Source organism: Poecilia mexicana, unplaced genomic scaffold (assembly GCF_051168715.1).
Source record: "Poecilia mexicana isolate PSO_F unplaced genomic scaffold, ASM5116871v1 scaffold_14, whole genome shotgun sequence".
Classification (NCBI taxonomy): Eukaryota; Metazoa; Chordata; class Actinopteri; order Cyprinodontiformes; family Poeciliidae; genus Poecilia; species Poecilia mexicana.
Window position 1 is genome coordinate 11,644,271 of NW_028263383.1, and position 22,230 is coordinate 11,666,500.

A 22,230-nucleotide genomic window follows, 5' to 3' on the forward strand; every position below is an offset into this window, starting at 1 on the left:
CATTTGGGAAAAGATAGACATCACAGAAAACATTTTAAATATTCCTTGTTCCATTGTTTAAGTTATACATCCTTACTACCCTTTACTCGTAAGTCTTGAAGTCAAAGCAGTTGGCTCACAAAGACACTTATAGAAAGTGTCTATTTTATCCAGTTTTTAGTTTATGTATTCATCTACCGTTAATTTAATGGATGAACTCTCATTTTGTCCAGCCTTTTATAGCTTTTGTGTCCATGTTGGCGATGGGATTTGGCTCCTTCATCATACATAAAACACAGCTATGTGACAGCTATGCACCGCCACAGTTATGCTAAAGAACATTGATTCGCCGAAAAACGATAAAAACCTAGACAGTATCATCAACCAATAAAATCTCCCTAGAATAAACTTAAAAACTGGATTATCCTGCTAGTACTTAGCGCTTAGCAACAACTCACAGACGCAACATAATCAATCACCTGCCTGGAACACATATAATAAAACCTTATTTAAGGAAGCTTCGAGGCAGATAATCAAGGTACTCGAATCGTTCAAGGAATCGTTACAGTTCAAACATCAAAACTTCAGCCGCCGCATCGTTGATCTTTGTCCTGTTTTCTGACATTCATGAAATTAAGCTTGTGATTGTTGCTGCATGATTGCTGCTCACTCGCAGCATGTGAGAGCGTTGTGGTTGACGGTTTGAGAGATGTAAGTTAGTTTCCCATGTGGTGGTGTTATAATTGGCAGTGTGAAGGTTGTTCCCAACAGCTGTTCAAGTGACGATACAGACGAATTACCCAACGGTGGCTTTTCATAAAAATAGACAATCTTAAGGTTTGGAGGAGCAACAAATGTAGGACGTTTTATATGAAAGTAAAAAGTTTGTTTTTAGTTTCTCACCTGGTTGGAGCCCCAGTGGTTTCAACATATGTTGATGTGAAACTGAACTGGTGACACATCCTGTCACAGTGGCATACTGTTAACCTCATGACATTGCTGGGAACAGACAAAAACATCAACTATGGTTCATGTTGTGGGGGAAGTATACAGCTTCATCTCTGCAAAGGGATAGAAAAAGTCCAAAGACACAAAATAGAAATGATGCATCATACAAAACCTGCAAGAGAGACTTGTAACTATTGGTGCACAAAACCAGATCAGAAGCTGAAAAAAGGTTGTGCGGTTGAGATGAATGGTTTCATAATGAAGCAAGCTGTCGTAAAAATCCTTCCACCCAGTAAAACAAATGGTTGCTGCACGGGAAAATGAGTCGGCAACAAGTTGCTGCTTTTCCAGAGCTGATTCAGAGCAACACGGATGACGTGCTTGAAAACTCGAAGGTTGAGAACACGAGGGTGTGTTTTTACAGAAACCTGTGGTAATATGTAACCTGACCCTGGAGTAAGACGTCATATTTCCTGATGAATTTGTGTTGCAGTAAAATCACAATATTTTGCATACCCACACAAACAATCCAATTAGTTGAAGATCATAAAAACGCAGGTTAATATTCAGTTTTTCTGTCGTCGTTTTTTATCCATAAGGTTGATGGAAATTGCAAAATTTGAAAGAGTTTCCTCAAAAGAAAAAAAATTTTAAGGCTTGTTTGTGGTAGTTTTTGATTTTTCAGAAAAAATTGAATGTGCAGATTGTCAGACGGAAACATAATGAGTTCTGATGTAGCAAACTTTACCATCCACCGATGAACTCTCTCTGTTTCTCTGAGATGTGTGGTCCATGCTACTTTGAAAAGTAATTGTACTTCATGATTTAACATCACACATTTGGCTTATTTGTGGACTAGTTCATGGTTCAAGGCGATAGTCAGTTACTTATGAGGTAGGATCTGAACTTGGTATCATAAAATCAAAACCTTGACTTGAGCAGCATGTGTGACAGCAGTTAAAAAATGAGCAAATAATTAACCAGACCAAAGTCATGATGTCCTTCCTTCAACTTCTGTGGCTTAGGCCCAACAAAAGTCGGAGTAGTTTGGACAGAAACTGATTTCCAGTTTTCTTCAAAGTCTATTGATTAAAGAAAAGTCAATTGTTCAAAACTATAAACGGTTTTAAACACTTCTTAACTCATTTGTGTGAACTTGGGTGTAATTCAAATCCATCAAACATTGATCATAAAACATTATGAATCCATCAAAAAGTTAATTACTTACAAGTTTATTTACGCAGTAAAGCATATTTTCTTACCCTGAAGTATTTCACCTGTTGGCCATGAATAAGAGGAAATTGCCCAACAGATTGGTTCTTCATTGGTCAATGTACTTTACAGTGGAGTCAGAAAAATGAGTCATTTTAAGGGGAATAGCAGCCAGACGAGCATCTGGTTCTGCGTTTGATTATTTTCATATACACAGCATGAGTGTTTTTAATTTTAGCTCTTGTGTACAGTTGCTGCCAACATGCGCTGCAGATGTTAATAAAAAGCACATCTGTATGTTGTGCCAGCACATTTCTCAGTGTCTGAGCCAAAGCAGCAGATAGCTACAAACATCATCAGGTTGAGGCTTATTCTCTAAAGCATGATGTAAATGTAGCGCAACTGAACGCACCCACGCTGAAAACATGCACAGATACGCCAGAAAAAACATCAACAAAGAAAAGCGTGCCGAAAACTGGGAGCAAAAGACATCAGAGTCTGAAATTAATGGGAACAATAAAGTGTGTGTGTAAGAGGGAAAGCCTGTGAAGGTAGTGTGTTTGTGTTTGACTCAGGGAGTAAACGTAGCCTTCTCCTGACCCGGCACTCTGAAAGCTTCACTCTGTGATCCAATAAAGATCCTTCCTGTCTCGAGGAACGGGGCTGGAGAGGCTGAAGGTCTGGGGAGGTTTGGGGAGTTTGTTCTTGGTCATTTCTGCTAAATCAGAGTTGAGCGCTTCATAGATCTGTGCGCCATTTTCTCCCTATTATTGCAGTCAATTTAAGCCTTTAAGTAATGCGTAGAAATCAGCACCAATGCATAGCAATAACATCGTAAGAACCTTAAAGGGTTTACATTATTCAAAAAGTCATATTTTGCATGTTTTTGTACTTCCATTTTGGTTTCTGCTTCTTCTAAAAATGTCAGTTTTTCGGTAATTTGTTAAGGATTTTGGTGTATGGAAAACGAGCCCTTTCAAAAACATCCAGAATGTAACATAACCGCCCGTCACCTACCAACCTAATCAGTCAGCTGGTTTTCCCGCTGCATGCGCTGTACAATGGCTGCTGGAAAAGACAAGTGATTTGTCACTTGTGCAGGAGGCTCCACTTCTACTTTTCAAAGATGTACGGTTGTGTAATTGACAGGTTAACTTTCTAGAATCTGATACAAACATAAGCGCTTCCAGCTGAACCTGCAGTCATATTTGGTTCCATAAAACATACACGCCTGGTCAATTCAGATTTTTTTTTCTTAATCAGGTTTAATTTTCCTTCTGTCATCACAAATATCCTCTACTTCATAATGATCCATCAGGTAAAATCCCACTGAAACAGACGGTTGTAATGTGAAAAAGATCAATGTCTACTTTTGCAAGATTTCTACAACGTCACGAACATAATGAGTACAAGGTGAAGTTCAGACCTCCTGTTGAAACCTGTTTTCTAGTCCCTCATTTACAGCTGAGCTTTGTTTCCGCTGGGCTTTGTTGAAGGTAAACACATGAGCCTTTCCTGTGGGTACAGCGGGCCGGCCAGGCTTCCCGGCTGCACGCATATTTGCCCTGTGCATGGATCTGCAGCTGGTGCTGTATGTCACTCCTGCTGTGCGTTTGTGCGTGCGTGTGTGTTTTATTATGAGGTGGAAACTGCATTCCTGTCATGGCAGCAGGTGAGGACAGACAGATGATATTAGCTCTTACCTGTTTGCTTCAACAGGAATAAGGATGAGGGCTGCTGAGAAATGTTTGGATTATTTTTATTGCAAACTAACTGGTGTCAATAAGTTTGTGCCAAACAAACCCTTTTTTCTGCAAAGGCCCTAATCCACGCTTGTTTGCTCTATTAAAAGAAAGACATCTAGTTTTGAATTGTTTTTTGGCTTGACTGAAGAAATGCATTTTCAGAAATAAGAACAGGATTTGGGTAAATTATTTTCAAAACGCTTGCTGTGTTTAGCCAAATTTAATAAAGAATAAAAGATGGTTTGGGTTTCTGTATAAAGTTGGTTTTACCTTTTGTTAAAACTTGGATGTACTTTACATTTTCCTTTGTTGGAAAATTATGCTGGTAATAATTTGTAGTCCAGTCCAAGGGCCACAAATGGCTCCTGAACCGCACTTTGGACACCTCTGGCTTAAAGCTTTTGTTACAAGGGATGACCATTTTCAGCAGTTAGTAGTGTGAACATACAAAAATGCAGACAAATCAACAAAAGCAGATAAAAACAAAGTTGCTGTATCAACTCCCAGAGATTCAGCGTTTAAAATGTTTTCATATTTTGGATGCAGATAGTTTTCACTGAGCAAAAAACGCAGGAAGTTGTTGGAGGAGTTAAACTTATGAATGACTTCACTGTCAAGTGTTTTGATCCACTCTCTCTTAGCTCCTGGTTTTGCTTCGAGGGACTGGTTTGGTTAGATTTGGCGCTTCTTTTTTTTTTTTTGCAGCGTAGGTAGTTGTGTGTACGAACCGGTCGCTGCCGTGTTCCTATCCAGACAGTTTTATGAGCTTGTTTGCATAACGTGTCTGGAATGTGTGTCAGAAAAGGGAAACAGCAGATCCTTCCAGCCAAGTGTTTGTGTTTGAATATGTTGCAGAGATTTTGTTTGGATAGTGTCTAGGCCTGTTTTCCATGCTGCTATTCTTTATGACAGAGTTTGAAAACAAATCTGGTATCTTGAATCTGTTAGCAGCTCATATATTGAGTATTTTGGATCTATTTTCCTGATAAGAAAACCACATGACCTACATATTTAAAGACCTAGTAAAGTGATCTTTATTGCTCCAGTCCCCTTGCTTTTCAAAGACTTTCAACACAATCTGGCTCAGATGTCTCAGATCTTGTTTATTTACTGGACATGCTGCTTTTGTCTGCTGGTCACATAATCCCGGTTTTCCATAATCCGCTTTCTGTAACTTGGTATTAAGCAGTGATTGTAGTGTTTTTGTTTTAACCTGACAAAAAATCAGGTAATTAAACCACTGTATTTGCTAAGATTTTGTCGCTCTCATCACATCCAAAGCAAATGAAAAAGGCGGTTTACATGAGGCAGTGCTTCCTTTTCACTGACAGATTTGGGGTTTTTGTTGTTGTTTTTCGCCTTCTGATTTTCTTGCCAATGAAATAAATCTGGCTCTCCGTGTGTGGCGCTTTCAGTGGAGCACGGGCCACATATTGGTTGAGCTTTTCTTTCCAGTAAATCCCTCTGAAACTGGACCGTAGTCAACAACAAGAGCATTCCTTCCAGTAGCCAGGCAGCACCGATTCACAGAGGGACAGAACCGGTGAAAACGAGCTCCTCCACGTCAGCTTGTTTACTTCTGGAAGACTGAAATATCAGGAATATCTCCAGTCGTCCAAGTGGCCTGACTCTGACTTGCTCTGTCTGTCGCGTTTGTTAAAATGGATTGAGTAAATGTTCATTCAAACTGAATGTGATTCAGCCTGGATTCAAAGTTCTTCTTTTTTCCTGCTGCCTTTAATCTTCTTCATGGACTTTTTGGAAACAGTCTTGTAGCTGTTGGCAAACAGTTTCGGTAGAAAGCTTTTGAAAAGAAAGGCCTTTTACCTGCTGCACACCTGCTGCACATCTGCTGCACATCTCTTCAGCTCTGCAGGCCTGGAAAGGCCACAGCGTCGTTTCATTCACTTTATTTACTATTATTACCGATATTTGTAACTTTTGTATTTACTCTCATCCACAGTGTAAAAACTCTGATCCAAATTTGTCTTCAATTAAAACAAAAACTACAAATAATTTATCAAACACGAACAGTTTGTAGAGCTCCCCGTCTTCTGAGGACAGGAAGATTATTTCCCGCCCAGCTGCCTCAGAGAGCATCGACTCTCTCATTACGTCCGTCTGACTCTGACTGGATGCCAGCTGTTCCCATTCAGCACGGTTCGCTCTGAACGCTGACAGGAGCGGCGTTGTGGGAGGCCTCTTGTTCAGCAGATCCCATTGTGGAAACACTGAGTCACTGTCCACAGCAGAACCCAAACCGCACGCCGCTGACGACCTCTGCTCTCATCTAACAGCGCTGGTCTCAAAACGACGCTTCATTTAGTCACACATTTACAGCCAATTAACTTTCTATGACAGGGCTTTTATTTTTGGGATTACAGCTACAGGTCTGTAGCGATAAACTGGCCCAGAAATTATTGTGATAAACGATTTATTGTGATAAACGATAATATTGTAACTTTGAGACCATTTTCAATAATAATAATATGTTATTAATGCAATCACACCCATTCTATCTCTAAAAAACAATTAAAACATTTTTTTCCTAAAGGTGTTGAAATATAAATAACATTGGTAAATATTGGTTATCGGCCGTCACAGCAATACTAATATCGGATATCAATATCGGCCAAATTTCTGTATCGGTTCATCCCTGCACCTGTCGTGATAATAAATTTTACATTATAGTTTTGAGACCATTTTCATAAATCAATAAATCAAAGTTTAGAAATTTCAGCAAAAGGTATTTCAAAGTGATTTACATCATAAAAATACAAAGTCACAGGATGCAGAAGTGTCATCATTTGTCAAGTTGCACTGTTACACATCAGATTGTTGATTAATGTTTCATTTATGATGCTTCTAAAGCAGCTCTGAGCAGGCGGGATTTGGTCTAGATTTAAAGGAAGTCAGTGTTTCAGCTGTTTTGCAGTTTTCTAGAAGTTTTTTCCAGATTTGTGGTGTTTGGACTCAGAATTATTTTATTGAGACGCAGATGTCCAGACACTCATTTTAATTGATCTATTGCTTATTTTGACAACATGTTTTCACATTTTAGTGTATTTTTTTCGTCTTTTAGTTTTTTGTCTTGCCTGCCACATGATGAACTCCTCAGAGATTTGCTGATGTTTTTGAAAGTGGAGCCGACTTTCAGTTTGATTGTTGATGTGCTTTAGGTGAAAACAGGCAGCATGTTGCATTGACTTGGACGGACAACATTCCTGTCTTAGAGACAAATACCATTTCTCCTTCTGGGAATGAAGTCGGACCACATTTTGTTCTCATGAAAAATCACCTTTAGAAAGTTGTTTTTGTTTCACCTCTAAAAATAACTAAGAAAGAAGTCAGAACAATCAGAACTGTGTTTGTTTGCCGTTTTTCAACACTTTTGTCATTTCTTTAGGCCTGCAGTGCATCTACTTTATGCAACTTATTAATAACAGCAAGAGAAACTTAAATTGCATTAATATTATATTCAGATGTCCTGAAGGGAGCAGATATTTCAGTAGGTTAGGGAAACAAAAAATACTGAGAGCGATCAGACTGAGGTTGTGTATTTGAATTATACTTTTCCTTTTCCTTGTAAAGTGCCTTGAGTCGACTTTTATTATGAATTGGTGCTATGTAAATGAAATGAATTGAGTTTAGAAATATTGTATTTACATAAAAGTCTAACTCAAAACTTATATTAAGATCTAATTGTTTTTTTAAAAATCCAAATATAACTAGTTTTTTTTATTTTTATTTATTTTTTGGCCCATATTAAAAAAAGTTTTGACACCCCTGCAGGATCTATTATTAATAAAGCCTCTGCATAGAGACATATGTTATTATTCTGTTTCATTCATTTTAACTGGTTGTTTTAAAACCAAATACAATGAAATAAAATCAGTTTTTGTTTCATTGTCCGTTTTTCAGGGCAGGGAATCTGTTTTTCAAAGCGTGGGAAAGTTTTAAGTTCAAAGTCAGAGAAAGTGTTTCCCTCCGCCTCTGTGGGCGAATCACTGAGTCACTGACCGAGTTACAGACGGACTCTGTGTTGTGTGTGTGTACACATCAGAGCCATTCACCGCCAGGCCTGTGTGTGTTTGGTGTGTCATGACATGGCAGCGTAAAGTTTGAATAAATTTGAATGGAAATTCTAGCACACTGTCGAGCTGAATCCCACTTGAAACCCTTCAGAGTATATTTGAATTCTGGCACACGCCACATATTCATGTGCTGTTTGTAATTATCCTCCTCAGACCAGAATGTTTTTAGTGAGATTAAAGTAAGTTTTTGTAGTGCAAAAATCAACCAAAGCACAACATCATTTCTTTTTGTTTAAATATGTTGATGATGGATCAGAAACAGAGCCGCCTGTCAGAGCTGGTTCTCTCACAGCGTAAACTGAATGCTTTAATTAGCCTGCAGTGGAGATCCAGAGCATTAGCTTTCATGCTTCCTCATGTTTTCTGTTTGTGTTCTTGTCTAAACTTCCTTGTCCTCCCCTTGTGGGCTGCAGAGCCGCTCAGTGTTGTGTGTTTTGTGTCCAACCTGCTGCTGTGAACAGACCTCAAACATCTCTGGCTGCTGCGCCGACCATCACAAAATCCAGCAGAAACGGAGAAGACGTTTAATTTTTTACTTTTTGCATTCATTGACAAACATGTTTTGTTTTTTATTTTCTGGAGCTTAAAGGGGCAGTGTTGTGTGTTTTCCAGACATTTTATAGGATAATCAAATAACCGTGATAACCGCAGCTAATATAAAAATGTTATATTAAATATAATATAATTTTCTTTGTAATTTAACGACTTGGGCTTCTGTCTCTTTAAAAACTCCTGCTCTTTCTGAAACAACATGGCTCCTTTATTAACCCTTTAGCAACGTTTTCACCAGTGTTGCTAGTGGCCCCTGTAATGAGCTCTGCAGCTCCACCAGGTGTTTGCTAATTGCTGTTGGCTAGTCTGAAGGAGCTGAGAGGGGCAGAACTGATCTGAGGGGCAGAAACTTTGAAACTGCAGGTCTGAGGAGGAGCTGTGCCCCAAAGGCGGAGCTAAGTCCAGCCTGGCGTTTTTCACAGCTGAATGGTTGCCATGTTTGTGATGAGGGAATAACATTATAGAATGATGGGAAGCTAAAAAAAGTTGATTTTACATGATTCCCCTTTTAAGCAACGTTCCCTGCTGCCATATTTCATGTGAAGCAAAAACAACTTGAGGCGGGAAAAAAATCAGATAAAACCAGCCGACTTAAGGAGCCCTCCTATGTGCCGGGTTCATGTCTGCAGAAAGAGCTGGAGCTTGGGCTTCATATAGCATCAGACTTTCCATTTCTGTGTGTGGCGGCGTTTTTGTGCGCATGTGTGTGGATATTTGGTTTGGCTGGTGAAAACATGGCAGCTGGTGTTGTGCTTTCTGAGCACGGCTCGCTCCTCACCCTCTTTGTGTGCAAGTTCAGCGGTCATAAGCTGTTCTAATGAGACCTACAAACGCCAGTGCAGCGGTCCAAATGCAAACCTTTTTGATGCAAACCTCTTTTCTACCATTATGTAAGAAATTCCTTGAGCTCTACCTGCTTGGCTGGTGGCTTCACAGTCACGTACATGAAGTTTTTTCTCCTTTCTGTCCTGACTTGCTCTCCTTCCTCCTCTCCACCGCCAGCGCCACAACTGTCGTCACTGGGCCTTTTATGAACCCAGCTCCAAAGTTTTTATGGTGTGGGAAATCTCCGGGGCTTTCTCTTTACACAATCTGTTTTTGGTGTTTCTGCTTGGCAAACGTCAACTACTGCCGACTCATGCTTGATTCGTGTTTGTTTAATTCTGAACAAACCTTTGAGGATTTCTGTGCGTGCTTACTGAATTGGATTTGCTGCTTGGAAAAAAGGCTGTTTTCCAGTAGAGAAGAGGATGAGGAAGCCTAATTGCTCCAAGTCCAAGATGCTGACAGTGACGAGGTTTTACAGCGCAGGGAAGCAACAAAGCAAGAAATTCTCAGTGGGTTTGTTTGCACAACGATCATGTCAGGAGTTTGACTGTAATTGGATCAAAACTAACCTGTTTGTTGTTAAACTTAGAGCTTTGGGAAGACAAATGTAACATTTGGCCTCATAATTGTTATTGTGAGCGTTGTTCTGTTGTCATGCTTTGAAGTTTTGGTAAAACTTGGAAGTTCAGTTATTGAACCAGCAACAGTGAAGAAAGAAAAACTAACAAATGAACATTTTTAAACTTTGAACCCCAAGAAAAATGATCTGGCAAAAGAAATGTCCTCTAAAATATAACCGATGAGCTCCTTTTCTTACCTAAAGCTATTGCATTAAGGTCAAGTTTCAGTTTATGGATTTGTTCTAAGTTTATTATTTGACTTAAATTCAGGTGTTACGATTACTTCCACGTCTATAAAATCAAGCTCCTAGACATGCAAATCATTTCTAATTGTTGTTTTAACTTATCATGCAATTAATTGATTTATTAATTATTGTGCAGCAGCTCTACTTCAACATACTTTTACTCAAGTAAAAGTAAAACAGTATTTGGTAGAAAGTGTCCAAATACTGAGTAACTGATCAAATGATCAATCATTTAATATTTAAAATCCAGAAATTTACTGAAGTAAAAGTAGAGATGCTTCATAATAAAATGACTCAAGTAAAAGTAAAAAGGACAATGTAGTAAAAATACTCCTAAAAGTACCTTTTTACAAAAAAGTTACTCAAGTAAATGTAACTGACCACAGGTTCTGGTTGGGCACCAGTAAACCGGTTCCCTCTCTGAGTGCTTTAAGGTTGAGAAGGCGTCAGATTAGCATCTGAAATACCAAATATTTGTTTGAGTCGCTGCCAATCCGATGTTATGATGTTTCTGCAGAATGTGTTACTCATGCCTAAAGAAGCTCTGGTAGCCAAAGCTGTGATTAGTCATAGAAAAGCAGGTTTATCTCAAAACCTTTCTGCTTTGGTGCCTTTCCTTATCAGAAGCCAGTCCAGTCAGTCAGACTTTGACACAAATAAAGGAGCATTTAAGAGGAACACTGCAAAATCATTACCGAGTAACATCAGTCTAGTTTCTAGTGTAAATATTCGCGCACACTTGAAATAAAGCAAAACTAACTTACAAGTAAGAAACTGGAGTTCAAGTCAATAATTCCCTAATATTGGTGAAAACGGTCCAGCTCCATCGGCCGGTTGCTTCAAAAATAGACCTGTTCCGTTACCTAGCAACCCCAGGTAAGCCCAGCCCGTTACCTAGCAACCCCAGGTAAGCCCAGCCCGTTACCTAGCAACCAGTTCTAGGTCCATTGACAGATCATTTCATTTATAAGACAATGGTGCATTTTCTTTAAAATTAAAGAATTATTTACTCAAAACAGGCTCCTAAAAGTTACTTGATTTTTGTTGTTTTGCAGTGAAAATAGAAAAATCACTTACGCTAAAGAAATCATACTTTTTAATTACTCTGTGTTCATGTAACACCTGCCTGTTCCCAAGCCATCAGGATTTTATTCAGTAATCATATCAGTCATTCTAGCCTTTATTCTGGTCTGTCATGTTTAGTTTTTGTTGGTTTTCTTGAGCTGATATTCCTGTCTATATGCCTTTAACTTGCTCACTTCAGCTGCGGCTCTAATGCTGCTTCCACCCACCAGTACGCTCAGATTTATGGCGCATTAGTGAGCACTCAGGCCTCTTTTGTTACCCACCTGCAGACAAGCTTTCATTTCTGTTTACTGTCTCTGTAAGCTGCAGAAACCGAAATGAGATACTTTCAGTTCTCACATTCCAGGTAGAAACGAAAACACCAGCTCTTCTGTTGTCTTATGTAGAAACTTTTATGTTGTCCTTCAATTTAGCCTTTTTTCTAACGTGGAAGTCTCTTTGATTGTTCAGTAATGACCCTACATTAGTACTATGTTGATAAAATCAGCCGCGTTAGTACACTGAGGCATCTTAGTGGCTGCCTTTAAGGCTTTTACGCCGTATCCTAACTTGGTGTTGACACAGACTCTTGGGAACCTGGCGGTCAATTTGATCTGGAAGTTATGAAGGCAGGATGTCAGCCAAGCTGTTTGTTCTTGCAGCTTGAAAGTCGGCGGTTGTTGCTGACGGACACGGCAGGCACACTGTGGCTGTGAGCGGCTGGCTCATGTGGAGCTGGGAACAGGACCGGGTCATTCCTCAAAAGAGAACATTTGTTTTCCCAACACAGCAAAAGGAAAACCTATTGTGTTACAAACATGGAGTAACTGAGGAGCTTACATCAAGCTTTTAGAGACATGGATCAAAATCAGCAGCTAAAACACACTCACAGGCCTAAACAGCTTTAATGGGAACTTTTGTTCTGCTCAACAAGAAACAAAGCATGAAATATTTCATTTAGACAAATAAAAAGGTTTTTTATAGGAGATGAATGTGCAGTGGTGTCCACACTTTTTGGCATGATGGCTAAAAATGTCAAGTTGAAAGAACAAAAATTAATTCAACTCGACATCGTTAAAAACTGTTAATTTTATTTTTACCTACTAAGTGTAAACTGTAGATTTAAAACAAAAAATGGTCATTCAGGTTTGGCAGCGACAAAAACTGAAACAATTTCAAAACAATTTTTTATCTTATCTTACATTTTTTCATGTTTTTTTCAGCAACAAGAACAGAATATGACTTACTTTTGCTTTATTTTAAGGTGCGTCCAAAACTGCATTTTAGTCAAAGGATCTGAATGTTTTAGGCCCCGACTAATAATAAATACATTTAAAAGCAAAGAACAACAACCACTTAAAAATTTAAATTGATTGAAGAAAACTGAAAAAATGTAGTTTGTTCTCAGCAAATGAAACATGATTTAGGTCACTGTTTATTTATATATCAAATTGATCCTAATTCTCATCCTAATTGAAATGAAAGTTTACATCTGCATTGACCACAAATGGCCCTCGGACCGCACTTTGAACCTCCCTGCTTTAGATTTATTCTGCTTTCTTCTTAAATTTGTTTTCATCTGGTAAAAATCAGCATATGGGAGCGAAATCTTGACAGTGAGTCTCTGCTGCCTGCTGCATGTCATAACATCAATATCCTGTCAGATTTAGAGGAACTTCTGGTGGATAAATAAAGATTCAAACTTCTGCATGTCAGGCTGCACATGCAGCGTCTGGGGGTTGAATTCTTGCCTCCTCCAGTAGGTGGCAGCAGCACCATGTGTGACCGACTCAGCAGGAATGTAACGATCATTTCTCTGCATTGATATTGTTTCTGATTATTATGGGTTATTTGCCCGTTCTGTTATTTAGTTATTTGCTCAGTTTGGACTTCAGTTGTTCATCTAGAGACTTTTAAAGCACGTTTACCTTTTATTTTTTGGCTTTTAATTTTTATTGTACCCCATTTATAGTGTTTATATTATCCATTTAGTTTAAAAGTCTTTACTTCTGATATAATATTACTCTTATTATTCCTACTGTTATAAAGGTCATAAAAATAAAGTTTACTTTGATATATTCCCACTGTAATAATGTAATGTGTCTGTCTGCAGTTATGATCGGATGTAGGGAAAATGTTCTGGTTTCAGTCGACTTTTATAAATCATGTGGAGCTTCATAAAAGCCCAGGGAACTCAGCCACATTTTCATCCTTTCTTATGCTATATATAGTAATAATTAGATTGTTTATATTGATTTACTCTGTATTTTCACATCATTGTGTACACATTGTGTTTGCAGACAGCCAGGCCTAATAGATTTGTAGAAAACATTTGAGCTGAAATAACTGTCTTGTTTTTCAACCTGGCGTCTGTGTAAATGTTTATTTGTGAACGTTGAGTCATAACCACTGCGTACTGTAAGTATTGATGGCTGTTCTCATGTTACCCTCCTTTCCTGGGGCAAACACTCAGATACCCCATCCTCTGATCATGACCTGCTTTAGGCGGATCAATGCCTGCAACGGGGACAGTTGGTGTCCCTGGTGTCTCCAGTTGTAATCATTCTAACAGAGGCTGTGATGCCCATCCTCTCCAGAGTTGGATAATCCTCTTGCCTCTGGGTAATATTTTGGGTGTCATCACCGACCTGGCTGCAGTAAACATCATGCACAGAGCGTTATTTTATTTTATTTAACATTTATTTCGCCACAGAAATCCAATTGAGATAAATAAAATCTAGTTTGCAAGAGAATCCTTGCAGAACATTCACGGCAAAAACAGAAAAAGTTAATTACCGTATTTTCTGGAGTATAAGGCTCACTTAAAATCCTTGAGTTTTATCAAAAGGCGACGGTGCGCCTTATATATTCTTCTGGAGTAAAACAGCGCCCTCTAGGTTAGATCGTTCCTCAGGTAAAACATCTACAGACGGTAAGAAGAACCTTAAAAACATTCAGAGACAACAACCCCACCAGGTTCTGCAACAGAAAACTGAAAAGGTTTCTTTAAAAGTTCAGTTCGGACACAGCGAAGAGAGAATCCGCTGGTGGACTTTCTCTTTATAAAACCAACAAATCTGAAGGAAGAAGTCCTAGACTGGCCCTTCAAATAAAAGTACACCAATGACGGAGTCTAATGGTGGCCAACGCCGACCATCAAACCTGGTTAAGAGGCGTGAAAACTTTTAAACGTGTTATAAATCTTTAAACAATAATGACATTTCAGAGAAGTGTCCATGCTTCAGCCAGTCACTTTGTGTCCTCAGAACATAAACAGGACCTGAAATAAAATGCCAATCAGAACTTTTGGTAAAACGTGATGTTTATTTTTTAATCAGGCGACGTATTAGAATACCTAACAAGCTGTGTGAGCCGGCCCGCTCCGCCCTCCGCCTCAGGGCGCTCTGCAGCTCCACAGGACTGCTTACTGCAGCACATTGTTGAGCTCACTAACCCAGTTTACACAGATTTAAAGTCAATATGCTTTCGCTTTCTCGCTGCTCTGATCTCTGCTCACGTCTCTCTGCCTTTCTGTCAGTAACAGGAAGGAGGTTTTAAAAATCAGAGTGGGCCAATCACAGTAAACAAAGCATGACGAAGTGAAACAAACTCAGTAATTTTCATTTGCTTGAAAACTGAACCAAAGCTGGTCTTCAGTTTGGCGTTTTGGTTTCAACCAGCCCTTTTTTGAAGAACAATTTTGCCTACAGAGACTTTATAATTCATTTTATTTGTGCTTTGTTTATTTATTATTTCCAATGTCTTCCAGTTCCGGTGTTTAAATGTTCACTAGAATTTACATTTTATTGGTCTTTGAGAATCTGTTTCTGCATTGTATTACTTGAATGATGTATCATCTTCAAACAGACTTATTCATTAGATTGTCTTTTCATCTTGTCTTTTCAAAAGTATTGATCTTTTAAATCTTACTTTATACTTCATCTAAATTGCTCTCTGGTGTTTCCATTGTATTTCATGCAATAAGAACATTAAGTTTTTGGACATTCAGTTAGTATTTCCTTAAAAACGATCTAAAGCATCTAAATCTCCATCATCTAAATGTCTTCATGTGAATTTAATCACTTAATTTTTACACTTGGTACACATTTTGACTGGTATGTTGGGAGGTTACAGGTCCAGTATTGGTGCTGAGTTCAGAGAAGGAAAAAGGAGTTTATGAAGAAGCCAGTTCAGCTTTGTCATCATCTAACCAGTTAAACTTCAAACAGCTTGTAATGACTCAAGCAGCTGCTAGTTTCTGTATTTTTACACTGAATTATAGTTGCATCAGGCGTGTTGCAGCATGGGCGTTAAAACCTTTTGATGTCTAAAGTGTTGCAGTGTCAAATCGCACCGTCTGGATCTGATGGCAAAAGAAAATCTTTCTTTTTTTTGCAATGCTTTGAGCATCTTGACGCTTGGAAAACTGTCACAAAATCTTTCACGTTTCTCAAGTTTGCATTGCTGCTTCAACTGTTTTCTGTCTTTAAGATTTTCTACAGAGAAAAGAATCGGATGTTTTCTTTATAAACCAGTCTCTTCTCATTTTGTGTTTTCTGTTCAGTCCACCTGTTAAAAACGAACGTCTTGCAGCCACAGTTTGATCTCACATATGAAGCTGTTCCTGCTACCCTCTGTTGTCCTCTAAATGTTTTGACAGCTGTCCCTGATAGAGCTCTATTTTAAGTCCATCAGTGGGTATATCACTGTGGGTGTGTGTGTGGCTGTCATGTGGGTGCATAAGTGGTTTGGCCGTCTGTCTTCTTTGAGGATGTCAACTTGATAGTCGGTGTTTGACTCGGGCCAAGTGGCTGCTGCCAACTTAAAGCACTTGATTTATACAGTGCAGAGACGTTCCTCTCTCTGAAAAATGAGACGATATTTGAAAAGCTGTAGGTTATGAATAACAGGAAACAAGCAGGTTGACATTTAAAGAAGCACTAATTGGTGCATTTTATGTGAATTTTATTTGAGTTTGCGTGCGTAGGTTAGAAATGTGGAGGGGATGTCCAAAGTGCGGCCCGGGGGCCGTTTATGGCCATCTGAAGGATTTTGTGTGGCCCTGACCTCAATTCTAGAATGGAGCAAAGTGTAAGCATTTTTCATCTTTTAGGGAAAGACTTTTTTTTCACAGATAAATGATTCCCAATTCCCAATAATTAACAATGTTTCTGCTTTTGTCTCAGCTTTAGAGAAACTAGAACCACGAACATCGACCCACTTTTACTCAAACACAAATCATCTGCAGCTCAAATAAAAAAATCAATCAAAAAGTTTGAAACTGTCTGACATTAACACAGTTGTACGAAACCTTTTTATGTTTTGCCTCTACAATGATTCACAGATCCATTTTGTTGAGTTAAATTTTACATTTTTATTACTGAGCAGATAAAATTGAACAGGCAGAAAAAGTTTCTTTTAAAGGGGCAGTATTTATCTTGTGACGACTTCCTGAAGGCAGAGTGTCAGAGTAGGAGCTTCTTAAAGAGACAGAGACCCCTTAAGTCATGTTTGATGTATAACAACTGAAGGTAAAATAATTACTGGATTGTACTATAAAATGCGCCTTGGAAATAATTTTTGTGGCTCTGAAGTGATTTTAACTTTAACTTAACTCGGCCTTAATGGCAAAAAGTTTTGACACCCTTGCTCTTTTCCTAAAAATAGTTTTCTTCTCTTTCTGTTTGGCAGGATCTACACATCATCTATTGCCACCTCTACCAAATGGACGTCCTGTCGCACCTCAGGGAACATCAGCTAAGGTACTTTAATATTGATCCCACTCTTTAAGAGCTTCTGCCGTATTTTGGCTTTCCCAAACCATCTTTATTAATATTTAGGATGAATTCTTGGTGGCATCCAAGAAAACAAGCCACTTAATTTGGTGAAGAAGCTATAAGATAACAAAACAAAATTATCAGTGTTGTTTCTCTTTGAACAAACTAGATGGTCAAACAGAATGTTTGATAAATTATAACGCTGTTTAAACATAATATGACAATAAATTTGGCTCTAATAATCCTGTCACAGTAACAAATTACTGATATCATTTTAATTATTTTTTTCTTACACAATGATGCACTGAAGACGTGTGCAGACTGCAGATGTCTATAAACATCAGTTTAAAGGTTAGCAGGAGATGCATGTTCTTCCAGATGAAGATGATCCAGGGACCAGATGTCTTTATTTTTTGTGAAAAGGGACTCCATCCTCCAACATATACTAAGAAAATTTGAGAATATATTTGGTCAGTTTGTAAATGTATTAGTCTTCCTGGACTGTCTTTTGTCCTTGGATTAGTCATTTATTTTGAAAAACAGTTCAGTTAGCCTCTGTAAAAGTTCAGAAATCCTCCAACCAGTAGACCTGGTGTAAAAGTCTGTTACATTGGAGTTTATTTAACTTTATTTTGAATTCTGTCTTCATTGTTTTTCTTGTAATGTTGATTCAAACTAATCTTTTGCCTGATAAGAGGCAATATGTTACAGAAACATATAGAAAATATTCTTTTGTTTTGATTTTTATAATTCTGTGTGTATAAAAAAGCTAAGGAACAATAAGCTAATAATGCTTCCACCTGCCCTTTTTGTGGAAGCCAGGAATGTAAATATTGTTTCTCCGTTTCTGTTTTAGTTTTGACTACTTTTCTCCCCGTTTCATTTTATTTTGTCTTTTTCAGCCTTGAGTTTGTTTTTGACTTGTGCTTTAAAAATGACTTTGTTAAATCCACAAACAGTAATATAATACATGTGTAATTAAGCCCATGTCTACACCTGTGTATATTTAAGGCCTTTCGTGATGCATTTGTCTGATGAATTGCATGGACTTTATGTCAGACCGTTAAAGTTACGCATCTTTCCAATCCTACTGTCTTCTATACAAATTCAGCTTCATTTCTGTGCGTTTTATAGGATAAATATAAAAGTACAGTAAAAAAGCCCTGCAGTTGGGTCGGTGCACACAGAAGGTAAAAGCCATCCGTCTTTCTGCAGCAAGCTGCCATGCAGTTAAGGCGTTCTCTTAGCTCGGTGCCTCCGGGGAAAACATGATGGATCTGTGATGGTTTTCATGAGCGAGAAGTGAACTGATGGCTTCTGGGAGAAAAAGCTAACATGTTTGTGTGTGTCTCTCAGGTCGATGTGCACCTCTGCCAGGTATGAGAGGCATGAGGCTAACCACTACCTGTTTTAGTAAGTACAAGCTCTCAATAAATGAAACTGTTCCTGCTGCATTTACTGCCTTTTATATTCCCTCATCTTCTGCTCTGATTATCAAGAACTTCCTCTGAAGTACAGTCCCTTCTTGAGTGGTTCTACTGTTCCTCCAGTCCAGTCTGTTGTCCAGGTGGACACTGAGGTTTTTCTGCTTCTTCTACGATGGAAATAGTTTGATATAATCCAGTTTCTATTGAAATCTCCAATCCTGCGTAGGCTTTCCATGATAGGAAAATTTTGTCCCAGAAGTTACTGCGATAAACGATAATATTGTCGTTTTGAGATACTTTTCCATTAATGTAATGCCGTAATAATGCAAGAAGACATTCCAAAAGTTAAATAAACTTTTAAATTCTAACAAACATTTAAATCTAGAACTAGAAGACATTTTAGATATCCAAACCTAAAACAACAGAAACAAGTAAAACTAGAATTGCGAGCAGTTAAAATGGGTTCCTCGGTGATGTGTTGGTGTGTTTGGCATGTTTACAGCAACGCTCAGTGGTTTGATTTATTGGGTTTGTTTGGATGATCACTTAAACCGATCAGGTGTGGAAACAAACATCTCCACTACATTATTTTAAAAAGACCCAGCTACGTGTGGACTAGGCCTTCATTTCAGCTTCATCTGACTAAAGCACATTCTCTCACACCTTTGCTCTGCCTCCTTCTGGACTTGGATAATATTGAACTAATATTAAATGATTAATACTTCCCCTATTGACAGATTCTGAGCCTTTTTGCTGCGTTTTGAATATTCCTCTTCCTGCAATGTCCTGGCTCTTTGTGGGGGTGTCATTAAGGGTTTTGCATCATCAGAAGCAAAATTTGCATCATAAGCTGTTCAAAGTCAGACAGAACCGTGATTAATGACCAGCAGGATGGAGCAAGATAAGAAGCGTGGCAGCAAGAGTTAGCAAAATGTGAGAGGAGCTGGTATGAAATAAGAAGCTGCGAAGGAGTTTTATTCAAAATATGAGGAGAGGATGCAGAGGAGGAAAGAAAACAAGATGTGAATATGCTAAACAGGTAGAGGTAGGAAAGAATAGCTGTGTCAAGATGGAGGGAAGATGACAAATGAGCCGAGCAGAGGGATGAGGAGGGATGAAGGCGTCCGAGATGTGCAGGGAATGAGGGCGACATGGGGCGGACAGCAACAGATGAAAGGATGAGACAGAAGCTCCTCATGCTGCTGATGCATTATCGTCCTCACTAGAATCACATTAGACACTCCGTAGTTTAATTTACCATCAAATAAACACACACGCCCGCTCTCTCTCCCTTCCTGTGATATATACTCTCCCACGTCTCCACCGGCGGCAAGTCTTAAGTACCTTAACCCCGACCAAAGCGCCTGCCATGTCCAATTACTCTTGAGCTGCACACACAAAAACAGCGATGAAAGCAATCAAAGTCTGTTCAATAAAGCTGCACTGATAGTTAATCGAGTTTCCCTCACTTAAATCCAACAAGTCGAGTAAAACACAAATCTTTTTTACTTTTTAAATGGGATTGTGTGGGGAGCTTTGCTATCTTACAGAGCATGTAATGAAAGTACAATTAAGAAACTAACTAATTAAATGGGTGCTACTCGACATATATATTTCTACTTTTGGTGCAATTAAAAATTAGTTTTCTAATATTTGATTTACACTAAATTGATTAGCTTTATGTAAAAGTATAATTGCCCTCTTTCACTAGCCACCGCACAACTACTGGCAGACCTGCAGAATTAGGAAATCATCTAAAAGATCTGAAAAGCAATTTATCACGTTTCAAACTGAAGGAAACTTGTTTTTACCCAGCAGGTTGTTGCTAGGTAACCAAAGAGCGAGTGAGTTAGTAGATTCCTCCAATCTTTCTCCCAGAATGCTGTGCGGTTCTGGATTTTAGTTCAGTGAATATTCTACATTATTAATATTGAATATTTGATCAGTTATTGATTTATTCTCTTGAAACGATACATTTGCCATAAAACTAACACAGAGTTTCAGAAAGAGATTTGTCTCAGCTGCTTTTGGACCTGGATTGATGACTCTAAAACAGGGGTGTCAAACTCAATTTCACCGAGGGCCACTTCAGCATATTGGCCCCCCTCAACGGGCCACATTGACGGTACAAATCAGGAGTGGATCCCTGCTAAAACACCCCAGACAAAAGGTTGACTTCCCTCATTCAGAGGCTGATAAGAAGCAAAGATTTAGTCTCAGAGGCAACTGAAATTAATTAATTAAAAAAAAACTTTCTGAATATCATCTCATCAGCCTATAAAATACTGGGGGGCCACATGTGGCCCCCGGGCCTTGAGTTTGACACGTGCATTACGCCATAGAACTGCCAATTGGTAATTGAAGTAAAGTAGCTTCGATTTCAAAGAAGCCTACATTGAAGTCGATTGGCAAATGAACCATCAGCAAAGAGGAAGGCTCTTGTCTCACTGCACCCCAAGAGATGCAGAACCTACAAAAACCGTTTCTGTCTGGTTTCGAACCAGAGACCTTTCGCATGTAAAGCAAATGTGATGACCACTACATTACAGGAACTGAACTTCTCTGCTTTGTTTCAGTTTGAGGTTCCAAAGTTGATGATGTGAGATGCAACGCATGAAAATTTCAACTGAGGTTTGCACTCAGATGCCTGGATTCAGAGGACAGACCATGACAAAACAGAACCCTTGTTGACCTTTAGTAAACACCTGTGATGAATAGAACATGCAAAATCTGTTTCTGTCTGGTTTCGAACCAGAGACCTTTTGCGTGTGAAGCAAACATGATAACCACTACACTACAGGAACTCATGCTCTTTGCAGTGTTCCTGGTAGATGAGCCAAATTTTAAGAGACTAATGTCAACGATGGGCATGGAACAATGCCAAATACTTACAGATCCTCTCAGAGAGCACAGTAACTTGGTGAACAAACTGTCAAACTTATACTTGTGCCTAATTTCACATTACAGTCCATAAACTAAGCCTGGGATCAAAAAAAATTATTGAAAATGTCATTAGCAGAGACAAATGGTTCTACAGAGACTTGGCTAAATGGCTAAAAAATAAAATCAATACTTACAAATAAAAGATGGTTCAAAAATAAAATTAACACATTAAAATAAATAATATCTCTGAAATGCAATCAACACTTGAAAATTAAAAATGGTTCAAAAATAATATCAACACTTCAAAATACAAAATCTATGGAGAATAAAATATTATGTATGTTGTTTTGAAAAACATTAGAATATAAGCACTTTTATCAAATCTTCATTGTGGTAAGATCATGTAAGTTCTTCTTAAATCCATGGAAACTCAACAGTTTGTAAGGTAGGTGAGTTAGCTCAGCAGGTTAGAGCACTGTGCTGGTAATCCTGAGGTTGTCAGTTCAAACCCCGTATGGGGCAATTCATGTGTAAGGTCTTTCAGACAATCACCACTTCAAAATAAATAAGGGTTCAAAAATAAAATCAACACTTCAAAATAAATAAGGGTTCAAAAATAAGTAAGGGTTCAAAAATAAAATCAACATTTCAAAATAAATAAGGGTTCAAAAATAAAATCAACACTTCAAAATAAATAAGGTTTCAAAAATAAAATCAACATTTCAAAATAAATAAGGTTTCAAAAATAAAATCAATACTTACAAATAAAAATGGTTCCTAAAATAAAGTTTACAGTTCAAAATGTATAATGGTGTCTGTTCAGTCCATAAAGTAAGCCTGGGATCAAAAAATGTA

General features: G+C 38.3%; 1 protein-coding gene across 4 annotated transcripts in view; it reads left to right on the plus strand.

Annotated features, from left to right (window-relative positions):
* Positions 1-22,230, plus strand: part of rapgef6 (Rap guanine nucleotide exchange factor (GEF) 6) — a 140,750-nt gene that overhangs the window by 7,529 nt on the left and 110,991 nt on the right. For all 4 annotated transcript variants that reach the window (XM_088012196.1, XM_088012192.1, XM_088012201.1 and 1 more), the window contains 2 exons: positions 16,980-17,050; positions 18,422-18,478. In XM_088012196.1, the coding sequence (XP_087868322.1) occupies positions 16,980-17,050; positions 18,422-18,478 (128 nt within the window). The remainder of the gene's footprint in view (positions 1-16,979; positions 17,051-18,421; positions 18,479-22,230) is intronic.